Source organism: Tursiops truncatus, chromosome 1 (assembly GCF_011762595.2).
Source record: "Tursiops truncatus isolate mTurTru1 chromosome 1, mTurTru1.mat.Y, whole genome shotgun sequence".
Taxonomy (NCBI): domain Eukaryota; kingdom Metazoa; phylum Chordata; class Mammalia; order Artiodactyla; family Delphinidae; genus Tursiops; species Tursiops truncatus.
The window spans coordinates 149,232,997-149,251,930 of record NC_047034.1 but is presented as its reverse complement, the minus strand read 5'-3'; the positions used below and the strand labels follow the sequence as shown (position 1 = coordinate 149,251,930).

Genomic DNA, 18,934 nt, shown 5'->3' with positions numbered 1-18,934 from the left:
TCTGAGGTCACAAGGACCATATTTGGAGCAGGGCGGGCGGGAGGCCTTCTCTCCTTATGGAGCTAAGGTGTCATTGGGCCCCGGGTCAGGTCGGGTAATCCCGGCTCAAGCGTCTGGCCGTGCCTTTCCTTCGGCCAGGACACTGTCCTGGAATTCGGGCCCGCCCGGGTTGCCGCCTCGTGAAAGTCACGTTCTCTCTGCCCGTCCTCTCGAGTACTCTATGGTTCTCGTGGTGACTCTAATTCTAGTTCCGGTCTCTATGGCGGCGGCGGAGGCAGGAACGGTTGCAGGTCGGCCGAATTAGCTGCCTAAGGGCCAATGACAGTGGAGGAGTGATAGAGTATTAGCCAGTAGAAGTCAAGAGTTGAGGTCAGGTGGTGAGATTGACAGCATTGCTGGCCAGTGAACGATCCTTGGGGCGGGTCGATCGCCGGGCTTATCCCGCCCGTCCCGCCATTCTCGCTAGTTCGATCGGTAGCGGGAGCGGAGAGCGGACCCCAGAGAGCCCTGTGCAGCCCCACCGCCGCCGCCGGCCTAGTTACCATCACATCCCGGGAGGAGCCGCAGCTGCCGCAGCCGGCCCCAGTCACCATCACCGCAACCATGAGCAGCGAGGCCGAGACCCAGCAGCCGCCCGCCGCCCCCCCCGCCGCCCCCGCCCTCAGCGCTGCCGACACCAAGCCCGGCACGACGGGCAGCGGCGCAGGGAGCGGCGGCCCGGGCGGCCTCACATCGGCGGCGCCTGCCGGCGGGGACAAGAAGGTCATCGGTAAGGACCGGACGGGGACGAGTGTGGGGCGGGAGGGAAGCTTGGCGGCGGAACCGTTACCCGAAGCGGGACGAGCCGGCGGGCGCGCGGCCGGCGGGGACCGACTCGGCGGCGCGCGGCCACCCCTCCCCCAGGCCCCCCCCATTCGCGGACGCCGGCCCGCCCGGTCCGCGTGCCCGAGGCGCGCCTGCGCCGCCTCCCGCGCCCCCTGCAGACCCCGCGCGGCCGCGCGCCCCTCCCCCTGGGCGGTCGCGCGCCGCCGACCGCGTGTGCGGCGGGGTCCCTCCCCTCGGCGCCTGCCCGCCCGCCGGCCGCGTGTGCTCGGGCCCGCACGCCGTTGTTGCGTCCCCCACCCGCTCCTTTCCGCGTGTACTCGGAGGGCGCGGCGCGCCGCCTACGCAGGCCGGAGTGGGCTGGGCGGCTTCCCTTTTCTCACGTGCTCGCCGCAGCGCCCGCCGCCCGCGGTCCCCGCGCACACCCAGCTCGGGCCCGCGCCCCGGGCCTCCGTAGCTGTGGGCTCACCCACGTGGACCGCGCGGCTGGCCGGCGGGCCCTGGAGAGAAAGGCTGTCAGGTGGCCGCTGACCGCCGCCGGGGAACGCGGGAGCCACCGGATGCTGATGCGTGGCGGTTTAAAAAAAAAAAAAAAGGATGTCTGGTAATTGTGGGGTTTTTTTTTTTTCTCCAGCAACGAAGGTTTTGGGAACAGTAAAATGGTTCAATGTAAGAAACGGATATGGTTTCATCAACAGGTGAGATGACCGCCGCTGAATCCTCGTGCTGTCTCTTGCATGCTCTGCCCCATCTGTAGGCTTTGCGGACTTAGGACTGTTGGAGCTTGTGTAGGTTGCCACCTCTGGTGTATTGTTAGTGGGATTTTGTTTTCCTTGGTGACTTGAAAGGATTAGTGGATCTAGAGATTGTCTTTGTTTTGCAGCGAAATGTTAATCTAAAGCTAACTTGAAAGGTGCAAAGCGATTTAAAAGGCAAGCGGAGTGAGCCATCTCTTACCAGTTACGGTAAACTGAAAAAGCTAAGATCTGGTATAATTCCGTTAGGCTCAGGCCCACCACATTTTTATCTTCGTCATGCTTTTATACGTTACTGAAATTGGTATTTGAAAATGTGAGCCACTAATTATGTAGGTTATTTGCAACTTGTTAACCTCTAGAGGCAACGTGCTTTGATAATGCAAGTATGTCGTTTTGACTAAGGTTATAATTCCTTTGTTTAGTGTCCCACTATATGCTGTTTTACAATGCCTCTGATAAATTTCACGTTAGGGCTGTTTTGACAACAGTTGTTTTTATTTGCTCATACTGTAACATTTGGAAGAAAATGAATGGCCCGTTTCCTTTCCTCAATTTTTATTTCTCGTACTTCCTTGCCCCCAAATCGTACTTGCCAAAGCTTTGGTTGTAGCTTATTAGAGCGGTCTTAGTACGCGGTAACATTATTTTTCGTATTTGAAGGCAAAGCTACAAACTGCATCTTTAGGATTAATCCTTAGAGTTGTTTGTAGCTATAGTGATGGTAACAAGGGCACTTTACTCACAGTGCTCTTCATGGTCTCCTTGTCAGCCAGGCTTCATATCCAAGATGGCTGCCAAGGCAAGTAGTGCAGTTACAGGGGTGTAGAGCACTGTGCACGCTAACAGCAATATTGGCCTTACAGGTATGATACAGTCATCTCAGCATTTTCTGTCTTACATCCTTACTTACACTAGACGTTTGAAAGAACTTAAGAATAAGAAGTAACACCAGATGTTTCTGAAATGGGCACTACTGAAGGAAGCCAAATGGTCAAGATTAAGCTTAGACACAACTGGCTGGTGAAAAACCGTTAGTTACTCAACCATAAGGTATTGTGGAAGCGTTCAGAGCAAAAGAGATTGTAAGCATTTGATGGTCTGTTTTCCACGTTTGCAGTTGTGGGGAAACATTTTGTCTCTTCCAAAATCTTTAGGAATTTTCCAGACTGCCTTTGGGACAGGCCAAGGCCACATTTTTTTCATCAGTTTTTTGATAATGGGCTGCTAGTGAGGAAGGAAGGAAGGGAATGCTTTGATGCCAGTATTTGATCACTTTTTAGGTGATCTCTGAATTTGTTAGCATTTCCATTAGTATTTCAGTCTTACTCTGAGCCGCCTTATTGGCCTCACCCTTAAACCAGTGGTTTTCAAATTTAAGTGTGCTTACCTTGGAAGGGTAAAAATGCACATTCCTGAAATCTTCCTTCCCAGCTTGGATTCATTGGGTCTGGGGTACATTTTTAAGGAGAATTCCAGGTGATTATGGCTTGTGGGCCTTACCTTGAGAGACACTGCTTTTGACCTTTGACCCAATGTGATAGGATATCACTGGTGTGCACATTAAGAGGGACTGTAATTTGCAGGCTTTTAAGTAGTTTGCTTTAGAAATATGTTTTTTGTTTTGCTGCATTTGTTAAGTGGACTTAGGTTATGATATTTTTCAAGTGAACAATTGATAATCCAAGATAAAAGTAGTTCCTCATATACTCTAAATTTTTATCCTGTGAGATACCATTCCTTGAATCTCTCTGTTCTGACTTGCAGTCAACTCATTTGGCTATCATACAGGGCAAGTTAAATGTAAGTTGGCGTTTGATGATGCTTTGTTTGGACTGTCTTAACTGCAAGTATTTTGTAACACTAACTGGTTGAGATGTGCTTTACATTTCTAAGACTGGTCGTTTCAATGAATGATTCAGACTTGAACAAGACACTGTAAAACCTAACAGCAGGTAAGTTCAGGAGAGGTTTACCTTACTTAAGGGAAAATGTATGTCTTAAAGAACTATAGTTCTGGAAGCTAGCAGGTGGTTCGGGGCTGGAGGCGCTTGGCTCTCCTGAGAGAGAAAGAGTGTGTGTCACACATGTGTACTGTTTCTGTGTAAATTAGAGGATGTAGTGTTGGGGATGATTGGTGTAGCTCTAATTTTAACCTCAGAATTCTATGAATTTTATATTTTAGGTTCTTAAAGTGTTTATAATTAAGATACATTTTTAATGTAAAATTTTCCTTTAAAGAAATGTATTTTTATTGTAAACATGTATTTCAGTCTGTGTTATTGCCTGCGATAATTGTTATAGCCTTGTTAGAATTATTTTTTAAAGGGTTTCGTTGTACGAAAGGTGCTAAATAAGAGTATAAAGATTTTAACACAGCAGAAATGTTGGTTTTATTTTGTTAGGCTGTATAGTCTAGGAATTCATTGTTATTCCTTTGTGTGCTGCGTCTGCAAAAGATAATTGGATTATGTGACTGGAGGCGTTTATTAACCCCCCAAAATTACTTTTCATTTTATGATAAACTTCACTCAAGACTATTGAAGATGGCATTAGAAGGATGCCACGGGGTCAGTGGTTTCAGGGTTTGATTCTCTGCTTTTAAATCTAGAAACTTGATGTTCTCTTTTGCTTCCAGGTGTTGAGGATTAATCTGTGCTCTCCAAACTTATGAAAGATTGGCATGGATCAGTAACAATTTATTTTTCAATAGGACATGCATCTTTTTATAGTGACCAGAATAGGAATACTTTTCTGTTATCCAGAGTACTTAAAAAGCTGAATTGTAAGGGTTGGGCAAGGTATTTGGAGCAAAAAGAATCAAACAGAGAAGAGATCACAAACTGGTGGCCTACCTGATCAGAGTATCTTCTTTTTTTAAGAGCTGTATTTTAGCTTTGGGGTCTTTAGTTCCATGGAAATGAAAATCAGCTGGTCATGAGTATTACGGCCTGTAAATGAGGCATGCATTCTCTTTTTACGACAGTCTATCAGGCTTAGTTCTCTCCTGTTGTTTGACTTCCCTTCCTATATGCATTTATGTGTATTACTTTTTACCCATGGTCTAGGATGATGTTTAATAAACCAAGACAGGGAAGGGCTTAGCTGTCCCTCCTTAGAAAAAATACTTAGTCATGGCTGTCAGGTTTAGTCTCCCTTTGCGGGGGCCCTACCTATTGGGGATTCCATGTGTATATAACTGATCCTTCATTATGGTGGTGATAAGAGTAGCTAATGTTTATCAAGTATTTATGCTAGAAACTATAGTAAATGGTTAAAATCAGCTAATGGATTTAATCCAACCTTTCAGGTAATAGGTACTATCCTGAAACACAGAGGTTGAGTAAACTTGCCCCAGAAGTGTAGCTGCTAAGTGGCAGAGCTAGGATTTGAACTCTTTTCTGACAGTGGAGTTTGTGTGCGCTAACTCCTGTTATTGCTGTCTATGAAAACAGACCCTAGTCGTCTTCAGTTTGGTTGTTTCTACATGGTCTACATTTTCTACAGGTAATGGGGGCAGAAGTTATTCTTTACCATTGAAAGGTTCTTCTTAAATGATCTTAGCTTGTCACTAGAGCTGTATGCTACTAGTTCCCCAGATTTGAAAAGCTTTCTGCTTTTCACTGCCTGTTTCATATAGTTAGGGATTGCTATAATATAGTTCTAGTTCAGCATGCAGATTGTCTTTAGGAAGTAAAGGATTTGCTTAATACCTAATATTGGGAGGCAGTTAAGGAATTAAAAGAGAGTATTAGATCTTTATCTTTAAACTCATTCTGGTTTTATATGGTCTGTGAACCAAGAACAGGTTTTGCCTTTTTATAAGTGTTGTTAAAAAAGAGAAAAATATACAACAGTCTGTGACCCTACAAACCCTGCTAATTTTAACTTTATAGACCTGTGGAAAGATGATTGCCAAGTCTCTTGGGCTGTTAAAGTCAAACTGATCATAACTTGATCGCACAGTAAGAACCAAGAAATCATAGGTAGTCTGTAACCTAAATGAGTAAATGTTGTGGCACTAGGGAAGGCTTGAAGATTTGGTGGTGTGCTAAGGGAGGGATGGGGCGGGGTGGAGGCATAAAAAGACATACCTTCATTGTCCTACATTAGGAACTTTGAAGAGACTTCCATTTTCTTTAGATCCCTGCAGGATTTCTTTTTCTTTGGCATTCTCAACTTAAAATGGTATCCCCTTTTTTTCTGAAGTCTCTTGCTATCTGTGTGATTTCTTTTTCCTTGAAGTCACTGCTGGGTTATTTGCTGAATAAGAACAATGTTTTATTTCTAGATAGGTGAGAAAAGTATGTTTTCATTAAAAATTTTTTCAGTAGTAAATAATGATCTATTAATACGAAGAGGCGGAGTAGAAGAATACAGCAAAAAGAGTACACTTGACTGCAGGAGAATGGGAGGACTGGTGTGTGATACATGGAATGACACTGTTGGAATACTGTAAGTCTATGCTGTCCAATACAGTAGTAGGTACATGTGGCTATTAAGCATCTGAGAAACTGAATGTAAGATACTTTCAATGTTTTATGTTGACCATGTATGTTGAAATGATCAAATTAGTTTTACTTGTCTTTACTTTTTATTATGGCTACTAGAAAACAAACTTAGATGTTTGGCTTCACAAATAAGGTACTTTGCCCAAGATTATGTAGTTAGTAATGGGGATAGCCAGGATTCCAACCTTGGCTCCAGTGGTTCTGGTTAGGAGCTCTTAACCATTGTGTTCTATATCCCGCCTTGCCCCTCTCTCCTCCTTCCTCTCTGATTAGTATGACTTAACATACTATAACATGTAGAAAACCACGTTTGGTAATTCAGCTGCTGCCTTAGATTGAATAGTGGTGGCCTTCTAGATAGAAATCCTTGAGGATAGGCCACATCTTATTTTTATTTCTTGTGCTTAGCACAATGCCCAGATAGCTAACTAGCACAAGTAAATACCCAACAGTATTAAAGAATTGAATGAGGCCTTTGGGCTTGCTGTCCTTTCATCATCAGCCCAGTGGCTTCTGGTAGATTAGAGCTGGCTAATGTTAATGAATAGTAGACACTCAGTAGATACTTTAAAATTGAGCACCTACCATGTTCCTGTAGTATGCTGAGTGCTAGACAGAAGAATGGCAGCCTCTGTTTTCAGTGACTTGGCTCCATGGGGTTGGAGCTCATAGTCTGGCTTGTGTCTAACCTTCCACCCTCGGTAAAGTATGGTAAAGGCAGAAGTATGCCTCTTGGTTCTCAGGAGGTAAGAGGCAGTGCTGGTGATGCCTCCATTCTCTCCTCATTGCATTAATAAATAGCTAAGGGTTAAAACATGCTTCTTGATGAGCCATTCTGGTCATCTTTAATTGCTGCTTTTCCCTCTTCAGTAAGATCTCTAGTAGCCATGACATGCCTTTTTTCCAGTATTACTGTAGATCAGGAGTCAAGAAACCCTCTCAGAACTGGTTTTATCTGGCTGGTGAGCAAAGAATGGTTTTTACATTTTTTAAGTGTTGAGGGAAGTGAGGGGGCAATATGCAGCAGAACCCTGGTCTAATTATACGAATAACTTTGTGTACTACAGGTAAGGATGTAGGGATGCTTGTTATTCATTGTTGTTCTCTCCCAGAATTGGAGAAACCATATGCTGTTATCTGCTTCTACAGCTGAAACATGTAAAGATTTCCAAACTGATCCTTTTTGAGTTTTCAACATGATAAAGCCCAGGGCCTGTGGAATCAAATTCTACCACTCTAAGCAGATGACCGCATACTTCATTTTCCTAATTTGTAGAACGGGGGGTTAATATAAAAGCATCTACCTTGGGATTGGTATGATCTAAAGAGTTAAAGCGCTTGGCACAGTATCTGGAACGTAAACCCTCTGCAGTGTAAGCTGTTAGGTGTCTAAGCTTTTCCCCTTTTGTGGGTGAAGAAAAAGATCCAGTTAGCAGGGGGCAGCTTTCCAAGGCTACACAGCTGTTAATAGTAGAATGAGGAGTAAAAATCAGGTTTCCTATTGGTAGTGCCTTGAACTTCTTGGTAGTCCTTTAACAAGTTGCAACTAGATTGATTTATTGCATCCATACTGTAGTATAATGGCTTGGCTAAAACTACATTTTTTGATCTGTCAAGTCTTTCCCTAAAATCTACATACTTTTTTTTTTGGCTGCATTGGTTCTTCATTGCTGCGCACAGACTTTCTCTAGTTGTGGCAAGCGGGGGCTACTTTTTGTTGCGGTGCATGGGCTTCTCATTGCTGTGGCTTCTCTTGTTGCGGAGCATGGGCTTTAGGCTTGCGGGCTTCAGTCGCTGTGGCTCGCAGGCTCTAGAGCTCAGGCTCAATAGCTGTGGTGCATGGGCTTAGTTACTCCGCAGCATGTGGGATCTTCCCAGACCAGGGCTCGAACCCATGTCCCCTGCATTGGCAGGCGGATTCTTAACCACTGCTCCACCAGGGAAGTCCCCTAAAATCTATATATCTTTTGACCATGATATATTTTCTTATAGACTGGTTTAGTGACAACAGAATAAATGAGTATCACCTTGTCTGGCATGACATCACTAGTGAACATATATTGGTTTCCACATAGCTCTGTACCCAGAAAACCTCTCCCTAATCTGTTTTCCAAGAGATGATTTATCTTGTGTGTACTACTTGTCTTGTACTATCTTTAAGATTGTCCTGACTGGAAAAGTAGTTTTGGTGAATTTTTTTAATACTCCTTTTACAACCCTGAAGTAAAATTCGTAGATAACTGCTTTTACTTCTTTTTATTGTGGTGTATAATATTTTCCATCTGTAAATGTCTATTTGCAACTACATTAGAAAAAATGTTGTATTGGCTACCCAGATACATGGGTAACATTATTGTCAGTAATGAAAAATCCCTCTCTTGAAAGCTGCATCTTTTAGGAAATTATAATGCATATTGAAACTGTAAAATACTATATTCAGAACTCAGTTAATTTACACATGAAAGTCCAGTACCAAATATCCTTTACCTAGTCATCTGGCAAGTCTTACACCCTTCACTCCCTTTAATGGAAGTAGTACCCCCTGTCTTTGGAACAGCCTTAGAGCTTGAAATTCAGTCGTCGTGTAGCTCGCTCGCTCTCTCGCTCTCGCTCTCTCTCTCTCTGTCTCTCTGTGTGAGTGTGTGTGTGTGATCGATCCTGTTTCCGTAAATTGAATGTCCTCATGTTATGATAATCCAAGCTATATGGATTCTTTGGTGCATACATTGCTCCATGGATCAGCAAGGAGCCAACAGTCAGTAAACCAGTCAGGCTAGTTCATTGTAACCTTTGTTCCTTTTGTCATTAAACACTAGAACTACTATTGAGTCCTTTCTCAACTCTGACCTACTGACAATAGGGTAGGGTAAATCAATAAAGGTCTAGAAATGTTGTTGCTCCTCCAGTGCTTCTTTTTGTTCATAGTATCATCACCCTGACCTCCAGTCTCTAAGCTAAAAATTCAGATCATTCACCACTGGCCCCTGACTTCTAGCCTCCATTCATCCACAGAGTTTTTCCCATATTAATTCAAGAACGATATCTCAAGTCTACTCCCTCATACACAGCCCCTTAGTCCAGGCCTCCGTCAGTCCTAGTCTGGACTTCTGGTGTAGCTTTTATAACTAACAGGTCTCCTCTTGGCTTCAAACTTTCCGTAATAGCAACCATTTTTTAACACCTAATAATTTATCGTGTTCTAATTTATCTAATAATTTATATGTCCACTACATAAAAGCGTTTACTGGCTTCTCTACCTACATGATGATTTAGCCCATATTCACCCTTCCACACAGCCACAGCCCTAGCCATATTCTAGGTTGAACCCAATTTGCACTTAATTTGCTCATTGTTGGTTTTACCCATGTCCATGACCTCTCCACCTGGAACATCTTTCTCATTTTCCAGTAAACTCCTTTAAGACTTAGGGCAAATGTTGCCTCCTTTAATAGCCACTTGTAAAGTCCTGAAGCAAATATTTCAACCATATTTGTTTAGGAACAGACTAAAGATTGGTGTCAAATGGTGTCATATGAAGTGAAAAAGGGGGTCGTGTGTGCTAGTAATAAGTTTCATTCATCTTCACCTCCTTAGTTCTCCAGCATAAACAATGCTTGCCGTGTGAATGATGTCAGTATTGGTGGTGTTCGTATTTGTACTTCATTGTGATCTTGTCCCTCTATTTTAATCAGTACTTTATTTTTAAGAGCAGCTTAGGTTCATGGCTAAGTTGAGCAGAAAATACATAGTTCCCATGTACCCCAGGCCTACACATTGCACCCATGACATCCCCCACTATACTGTACCAAAGGGATACATTTGTTACAATCGATAAATCTACACAGACGCATCATTATCATTCAAAGTCCATAGTTTACATTTAGGGCTCATTCCTGGTATTGTACATTCTGTGGTCATCTTTATGATCCTCAAGGAAAGTTGGGAATTGGAAATGGTAAAAAGGGAATGATTGAGGATGAAGTGAGAAAGTAGGAAGCTAGTAATTAATGGAAGAGAATATGTTCATGATCTCTCCTACTTGAGTTAGTAACCGTGCTCTTAGAGGTAGGAGTGGGTTGTGCAGGAACGCTGTTCAGTAGGATGAGGAGTGACAGAATGTATGTTGCTAGTCACTTCTATCCTCTTAATAGCTTAGTAGGTCACACTTTATTAGTCTTTAATCCTTCTAAGGTAGATGGTGAGAGTTATTAGCAAAACCATCGTGGCTTACTGGTTGTGTTTTTGTTTTGTTTCTTAATTTCCTAATGGCTGGTTGGCAGCCGAGAAAGTCTCTAAAAAGGGGAGGGGAGTGCAGAAAGGACCAAGTGTATTCTTAATCTTTGGCAACATGAAATGTAGTGTTCAATTTTATAACTTGTTCAACTTGGTTCTGTCTTATAGGAATGACACCAAGGAAGATGTATTTGTACACCAGGTGAGTGCTCGTGTGGGTATTTACCCTTCTGGCTCAAGGCTTGTGGGAAGAAAAGGGTGGATATCTTGTCAACTACTGTTCCTTGCAAAAAGGTTAAGTCCAGTCACCAAACAATTTAGTTCCCACAGGAAGAGGGGTAGTACAGCTTAAATGTGTACATTGAAACATTATGTTGGCAGTTTACTTAATTAAAATAGGTGTTTCACATTGGTATTTTGTTAATGGCTATAGCTTTTTTAAATGTTGAATCTGCTCTACTTGTTACACTAAATTTTGAAACCTAATTTCAGATGAACTGAAAACCTCCATTAATCTAAACTTGAACTAATACCATTGCTATAGGTATACAGAAACTTTGACAAGATGCTGTTAGAATTACCTCTATGGTAAGGACAAATAACAGTAATCCTGGGAGAAATCGGCCAAAGTTGCAAAATATATTAATTTGAAATGAATGTTGAAAAACTGGCAAACGTAGCATAGGTCCTTCTGTTATAACAGGATAGGTGCTACATGCTAAACTTCCCCCACAAGTACCATTTAAGGAAAATATTTTGGAAAATGCTTAAACATTAAGGAGTTTATTGTTAAAGTAAGCCACTGCCAAATGAACACTAATATTTCAACCTTAAGTATATCATAGGCCCCACTGGACTTAATTATCCTCATAGGAATGCAGTGGGTAGGAAAAATGTTTATAAATGTGTACTTTTGTGTACTCTGCAGTTTTTGTTTTTGTTTTTGTTTTTTTTACTAAGACTGTTGAAATATTGTCAACTTGTATTGAAAATCACTCTAAGAACTTTTTAACCACTATACTGTAATGTAGACATCAAAAGACAAAGTCAGTCTACACATGCCTTTATTCAGGGAGGTATGAGCTTGGCTGTCAGCATACTTCATAGGAAGGGCTGTCTTAGGTTGGTGTTTTGTAGCTCTCTGAAGTGCCCTGTACAGCACTCAGTGGCAATCAAGGGGGGAGCCAGATCAATTTCTAGATACATCAGAAGCCCTGTCCAGTAATCACTGGGTCAAACATAAGCATGGAAACTTTTAAATTCTAAACAAATATAGGACTGCTCAGGCAAGGTGTTATATTAAGACAAATGTTTATTTTATAAAATTGAATACCAACACTTAATCTGTTCCTTACTTCCCTTTTGCATGTTCAAAGGAATTTGCAGAATTAGGTACAAGAGACAGCAAGCTTGCCAGTCTTGCTGCCCGTCAGCAACAGTAAAGGGTTTGGGAAGATTGGGGAGGGCGTTGAAAATGCTGACCAAAATAAGAGTTTGGGATTTTAATTACCCATACTTGTGCTATCCCCTATGACTGCAGATAATTGAGTTATATGAAAGGTATGAAAACTTTGTGACAGTTTAGATGACAGATGAAATTAATTATTTGGCTGAATGCATATCACCCGCTTGTACCAACCCACAAGGTGTCACCAATATGCTTTCCTCTTTATTTTGGAGGTGGTTTCAACATTTAGTTGTTTCTTAGGACTTTGGCTGCTCAGGTCTTGGTGGTGTATCAAGGAGACTGCAGTTCTGGGCAACTTAGCTTAATTGGATTCAGATTTGTTGGTTGTCCTGCCTCCTCTGGAATGGAAATGCATGAGTGATCCTGTAATGGATACCGCTGTGATGTAGTAGAATGAACATGGGATTTGGAGTCCCAAGACCTGGATTTAGAAAAGTCCATACTCTGCCACTTATTAGCTGTGTGACCTTGGGCAAGTCACCTAACTTTTTAAAGCCTGTTTATTACCTTGAAAGAGGAATAATAATGCCTCACACCATCTGTCATAATGAGATTGAGTGGGTAATGTGCAGAAGAACTTTATGGAAGTACTACAAACGTGAGATATTATTCTTCCCCTTTAACTTTGTCGTAGAAGTCTGGAGAACAAGTAACAATGTGAGATTTAATGTATTCTGGGGAGGTAATAACCAACTGTCCCAGGCAGTCGGAATATTAAAAGTGGCATAGTTAATTCATGTGAATTGCATTTCCATCGAAGTATTACCACAGTCAGGTTGGAAGGGATTTTGGTTGACATTTGTAATTGAGTTTGATACGGTAACACAGGGACAAAGTTGGTTTGGTCAACTTTGAAGCATGCAAAACTAAACTCGCCTGTCATCTAAACTGGCCCTGTGTGGGGCTAGCTTCTACTATTAAGTGCAGTCTTTGGGGATAGATGGATATCCTCATTTTGTTCAAAGCTACATATAATGCTTTTGCAAAAAGCATTTTTAAATATATATATAGTGTCTGTCTTGAGTGTTAAATTACTTGTTTTAGTTTGGAAAATAGTGGTAAAATGCTGGGGCCTTGTAAGATTGGAGTATTTTGGTTGAGGTTGGGGGTAGCATTGGTCCCTGTTTTCCTAAATTTATTGATGGTTTGGTCTTATTTAAAGCTAATTTTAAGTGTATATCCAAGCTAAAATATTGTTGACTCTGGTACATTTTAAATGAAAAAGCACATTATTCTCCCCTGTTAATCTATTTTTGGAATGTGATATTACTAGACTGCCATAAAGAAGAATAACCCCAGGAAGTACCTTCGCAGTGTAGGAGATGGAGAGACTGTGGAGTTTGATGTTGTTGAAGGAGAAAAGGTGAGGATGCTTTTTGTGTAAAGGTTTGACTTCAGTATGGAAATATTTTGGAGATCTCATCCATTAGGATGGTGGCTCTAATGTGGATGGATGGGTCAGGTGACCACTTGAACACAGGTGCATCAATCCTAATGTGCTGGCTGCAGTTAGAGGGCTATCTCTTCAGAACAGTGAGGAACTAATATTTAATCATTTCTATGCACCCCTGGCCACAGAGACCCTTTTTTATTTGCTTTGTGTAAGTTTTGTTAAGTGTACTTAATTCCATTGTCACTATCAATATATGATGGCTTTTGTAGGGTGCGGAGGCAGCAAATGTTACAGGCCCTGGTGGAGTTCCAGTACAAGGCAGTAAATATGCAGCAGACCGTAACCATTATAGACGCTATCCACGTCGCAGGGGTCCTCCACGCAATTACCAGCAGAATTACCAGAATAGTGAGAGTGGGGAAAAGAATGAGGGATCGGAGAGTGCTCCTGAAGGCCAGGCCCAACAGCGCCGGCCCTACCGCAGGCGAAGGTTCCCACCTTACTACATGCGGAGACCCTATGGGCGTCGACCACAGTATTCCAACCCTCCTGTGCAGGGAGAAGTGATGGAGGTAAATGTGATTTTATTTATTTTTAACTGCCGTGGTATTCAGACTTCTGTCTGGTTGGGTTTTTACTGGTCCATATTGGCTTGATTTCCATTGCCTTTTCAGGGTGCTGACAACCAGGGTGCAGGAGAACAAGGTAGACCAGTGAGACAGAATATGTATCGGGGTTATAGACCACGATTCCGCAGGTATGGTTTGTATTTTAAAAGTTCTCAAGCATGTATTAGGACTCAGCAGCATCATGCTTCTTCTGCAGGCTTTTTCAGTCGTTTATCTGTTAACACTTCACATTTTCTTTCATCAGATACCTAAGAGATGAACCTGAAGTCAGTTATCTTTTGAGAATGTGTTCTTTGCATCTTTGCTGGCACTGGTTAAAAACACCTTTATAGATGTGGTCTACTTTATGCAGTTGGTTTTGTTGTTGTTTTTCTCTAATGAGGGTATGGAATTTCACATGTTCTGTCCTTTAACAGGTAAGAAAATAGTAGTTTAAACTGCATTGTATTATAACTTTAAAACCTGGTTCATTGGGAGGGAGAAAGGTAAAAGGTAAGCATATCTTTTTAACAGAGGGTATTTAAATATTAGAGTATAGAGTAATTAGGGAAGAGCTCCATGAGCCAGACACGTTTATACATATATGTAGCACACTGAGGCAGTGTTCCCAGTCCCACGATGTTAGGATCGACTGGTGTAGCAGTTATTTCTTTTAAGGGTCTTAGAGCATTGAGTCTCCAGATGTGATCCCTAAGACTAACAGGTAGTATACTATTTTCAACCTAGACATAGTTACCTTGTTGAAATACTACAAATAATCACAATATGTTTTAAAATAGTGTTTATCTGTGATAGTGATAAATGGTCTAAAATAGGCTTTCATGGCAGTCTATCCATTTAAATTCCAAGAGCAGAATCCTTGGTCTACTTTTTCTTACATTGTAGAGCTGCTTAAATTTTCTACCTAGTTTCATTGGTGTTCTTTAAAATAGCATATGAATTTTTGTTGTCAAGTGCTTCTGTTTTACTGTTTGCCTTTTGGTTTAAGTTAGACTAAATGGTCTCATTTGAATGAATAGACTAGTATTACAGTGTCAGATAATTGCTATGGTGAGATAGATAGATAAGGTAGATAGATTGATTTGCCTTAAAGTATCAAGGAACGCAGGGCTTTCCAAACTATTTAGCCAGGAATTTTTTGTTCAAATGAGTAGTAGATGACACATGCCACTTATAATCCATGGGGTGAAATTCTGATTGATGCAGATCCAAGAGCAAATTGTAAGAAATCTGAGACCAATATAGCAGGAGTTTTGCTGAGAAGGAGTCAGGTGAGGTGGCAATAAAGGGAAATGTGTCGTCAAGAAAGGATTTTTTTGTTTGAGAAATAAGAGCATACTTGTAGGCTGGAAAATATAGTAAAAGAGGACAGTTGTCAGGGAAGTAACTGCTAGAACTGTCTTCAGTTAGGATAGGATTTGGTCCACAAATAGTGGGTTAGTCTTTTGCTAGAAACCATGGGCATTGCATGTGTAAGAAGCCAGAGTATATGGGCCCCGGTATGTTAGTGAAGTCAAAAGGAGAGAGGGGTGAGAGAGGTTTGGGGAGTTTGGGACAAAGATGTGAAATTATCTCTAGAAGAGAAATAGGGGAAATCAAATAATAGTGTTTACAAATTTAAAGTGGGTCCACCCAACATGGTTGTACTTTTCCAGCCATTTTGAGCCCCAGCCTCAGATTAGGCATAGAGTTAGATTTGTTCAGCATTTGTCTACCCAAAGATGACTGAGTTTGAGATCGGTTGTAGTGATTAATGGTGGACTTTATACTTGGAGAAAGAGGGGAGAAACAGATTAAGGAAGAGTAAGTGACAGAATGAGTGATGGGATCATTGGATTATAGGTCCTAGTGGAAATAGAGTGCGAGAACAAGACACCTGGAATAAACCGGGAAAATAAGTAAGGGGTGATTAGAGAGTGGAATGCTTGAAGTTGAGAAAACCTAGGTAGCAAACAAGAATTGGATGGGAAGTAAAGAATCTGAAAGCCCATATTATTTGGGACTGTCATGATAATTACAACAGGAAAAGTGTAGTAAATGGAATATGGCATAACATAAGATTTGAAAGCTTGGGGTTTTAGAATTCACTTTAGAAGCCGCAGTGATAGGGGTGGGACAGCCACCACTTGAAGGCTACGGGGAAAGACAGGGCAGTTTTGCCGAAGACTGGTCATGAGTTCACAAAATGTGGGGAAACGGTTTCAGGAGAAGGGGTGGGGGGTGGGATTGGGAGAGGTAGGTGGGAGATTGGAGGGGTTAGAGGTGAAAAATAGAATGTACGGATCTAAATAGGAAATTAGAGCTTATTTTGACCTATAATATTTATGGTATAGAAGGATGTTATTAATCTTGGTGTTCATTTAAAGCATGCAGCTGACTGGTATTTAGTATATTCACAAAGTCACGCAGCCATTACCACCGTCTAATTCCAGACATTTTCATCACCGCCACGCTCCCACCAGTCCGCCACCCCCAAAGTTCTGTATTCATTAATAGTCACTCTCCATTCCCCTCTGCCCCAGCCCTTGGCTACCACTAATGTGCTTTCCCTGTCTCTGGATTTGCCTATTTCGGGTATTTCTGTGTCTGGCTTTCAATTCACATATTTTTAAGGTCATCCATGTTGCATGTATCGGTACTTGATTTCTTTTTATGACCAAGTCATGTTCTATTGTATGAATATCACATTTTGTTCTTCATTAACCAGTTGATGGGCATTTGGGTTTCTTTTTTTGTTGTGAATAATACAGTAATCACATAATGGACACTGTTTTGGCTATAGACCCAGGAGTAGAACCGCTGGGTCATATAGTAACTCTTTGACATTTGTTGCCAAGCTGTTTTGCAAAGCTGCTGCACCATTTTATATTCCCAGCAGCAATGTATTGAGGGTTTGTTTCTTCACATCCTCCCCAACATGGTTATTTTTCAGCCTTTGGATTATGACTATCCTAGTGGGTATGAAGTGGGTTTGATTTGCCTTTCCCAGTGACTAATGGTTGTTGTGTACTTTCATTTCTATGAAGAGAGCATCTCTTCTTTGGTTTTGACTTCCTGCATTTTTAGCAAGTGTTCATCTGTAAAGGATAGTTAGCACTTGTTCCCAAACCTGGTTACCTTAAAGCCCATGTTTTTAAAGGACATCAAGGTGTTGGTAGTGTTGTACCACCTTTAGTCCTTTCATGGCTAACTTTGTAATAGATTATACTATGGGTAAAAGCTTACGAGACTATTAAAACCAGTTTTAAGCGTTCATCTTCCAGTTTATACTTTCAAATCCTTTTCCCAAGTCATAATTTGTGAAATAAAAGCCAAATTTGCTCTTTTGATTTTGCTAAATTGCCTGCAGACCACTTGATAAACAGAAAGGCCAGATGTGTTAATACTGGTGGCTAGGTTAAAGAAAGAAGGTTTTATCATTGCAAGTTTGCACAATGTTCATTCCAGGGGCCCTCCTCGCCAAAGACAGCCCAGAGAGGACGGCAATGAAGAAGATAAGGAAAATCAAGGAGATGAGACCCAAGGTCAGCAGCCACCTCAACGTCGGTACCGCCGCAACTTCAATTACCGACGCAGACGCCCAGAAAACCCTAAACCACAAGATGGCAAAGAGACAAAAGCAGCCGATCCACCAGCTGAGAATTCGTCCGCTCCCGAGGCTGAGCAGGGCGGGGCTGAGTAAATGCCGGCTTACCATCTCTACCATCATCCGGGTAAGTAAGCGTAGATAGCCTTCTGGCCTCTGAGCAGTCATGAGTGGTGTCCATTAATGAAAGAGGAAAGAACCCAGTTCATCAGGTAAGGTAAGCCACTTAAACATACAATATCCTCTACCCAAACTAATCATAACATGACCTGAATGTCCCATTTTGGTAACGGGGCGTATCAGAGCCATACTTTGGCTCACTAACCCTTGGAGGCCTAGCTTTACATTGTATCTTGATGTGAGAGCCTTTTGTCAACCTTTTTGGATGATTTTGCCAGTAAGCAGAGGAAAGTCTTGCTAACCTTACCATAACAGGTAATGTTAATTACATTGCATTATTTTTCATTTTTCAAAAATAAGTGGGATAGCTACTAGGATTAATAACCTAGGTGATAGTGACCAATATGGTTGGTCTCTTTGGGAAAAGTGACAACTTTGGCATTGTATCATCAATTCCAAAATCAAGGGATTCCCTTTTTACTTGATTCTAGGAGGCATGTGGCACTAGAATTATTATTTTCAGCCACTGATACTTTTTTCCCCCTCTGTACTATTTTCTGAGTGTCAAAAGGTCATCCAGAACCTAGGAGTAACCATTCTTGTTACACAGCAGGGTCCACCCCTGTTATGAATTGCTGTGTTAAGATAAACCAGTGTGAGATTTGTTAATGCCTTCCCTACTTAGCTTATTTGAATCTGGAGCAGTTTGGTATACTAAAAGAAAATTGCAGTGAACTGCGCAAGATAATTTTAAAACTTTTTTTCTTTTACAGTTTAGTCATCCAACAAGAAGAAATGAGTACGAAATTCCAGCAATAAGAAATGAACAAAAGATTGGAGCTGAAGACCTTAAGTGCTTGCTTTTTGCCTGTTGACCAGATAACTAGAACTATCTGCATTATCTATGCAGCATGGGGTTTTTATTATTTTTACCTAAAGACGTCTCTTTTTGGTAATGACAAACGTGTTTTTTAAAAAAAATAAAAAAGCCTGGTTTTTCTCAATACACCTTTAAAGGTTTTTAAATTGTTTCATATCTGGTCAAGTTGAGATTTTTAAGAACCTCATTTTTAATTTGTAATAAAAGTTTACAGCTTGATTTTTTCAAAAAAGTCAACAAACTGCAAGCACCTGTTAATAAAGGTCTTAAATAATTGTCTTTGTGTATATTTCTGCCTTGTTTCATTTTAGTTTATAAGTACTTTCTGGTTATAGGATCCTTATTAGCTTAAATCTATCTGTAGATAGGTGGTATTCATTGGTATTTACTCAGGAAATTTTTCAAAATGTGTAATCCTTTATTGAGTAGCATGCCTGTGGGCCCGTACTGAAAATTAGAAAGTATTTACTATGGTAATATGGCCATTTTCCTTTCTGTGAGCTGCTTTTACTGGGAGACAGTGGTAAAGGAGAAGAG

The 18,934-nt window shown here is 41.5% G+C and overlaps 1 protein-coding gene across 3 annotated transcripts; it reads left to right on the top strand.

The window, feature by feature from the left end:
- Positions 1 to 456: 456 nt before the first annotated feature.
- YBX1 (Y-box binding protein 1) lies at positions 457 to 18,676 on the top strand. Of its 3 annotated transcripts, none has more exons than XR_012325634.1 (8): positions 457 to 769; positions 1,457 to 1,520; positions 10,490 to 10,523; positions 13,063 to 13,152; positions 13,452 to 13,754; positions 13,857 to 13,939; positions 14,056 to 14,227; positions 17,259 to 17,439. XR_012325634.1 is itself a non-coding variant. In XM_019937992.2 (8 exons), exons 1-7 carry the CDS (start codon positions 604 to 606, stop codon positions 17,491 to 17,493), a joined length of 975 nt encoding a protein of 324 aa, XP_019793551.1. In that variant the 5' UTR covers positions 461 to 603; the 3' UTR covers positions 17,494 to 17,524; positions 18,291 to 18,676. The 3 variants fall into 3 exon arrangements, 2 of the variants coding, with proteins under 2 accessions (XP_073647308.1, XP_019793551.1); XM_019937992.2 differs by lacking the exon at positions 14,056 to 14,227 and adding an exon at positions 18,291 to 18,676 and having other exon boundaries at positions 461 to 769; positions 17,259 to 17,524; XM_073791207.1 differs by lacking the exons at positions 13,063 to 13,152; positions 14,056 to 14,227 and adding an exon at positions 18,291 to 18,676 and having other exon boundaries at positions 460 to 769; positions 17,259 to 17,524.
- The last annotated feature ends 258 nt before the right edge of the window (positions 18,677 to 18,934 follow it).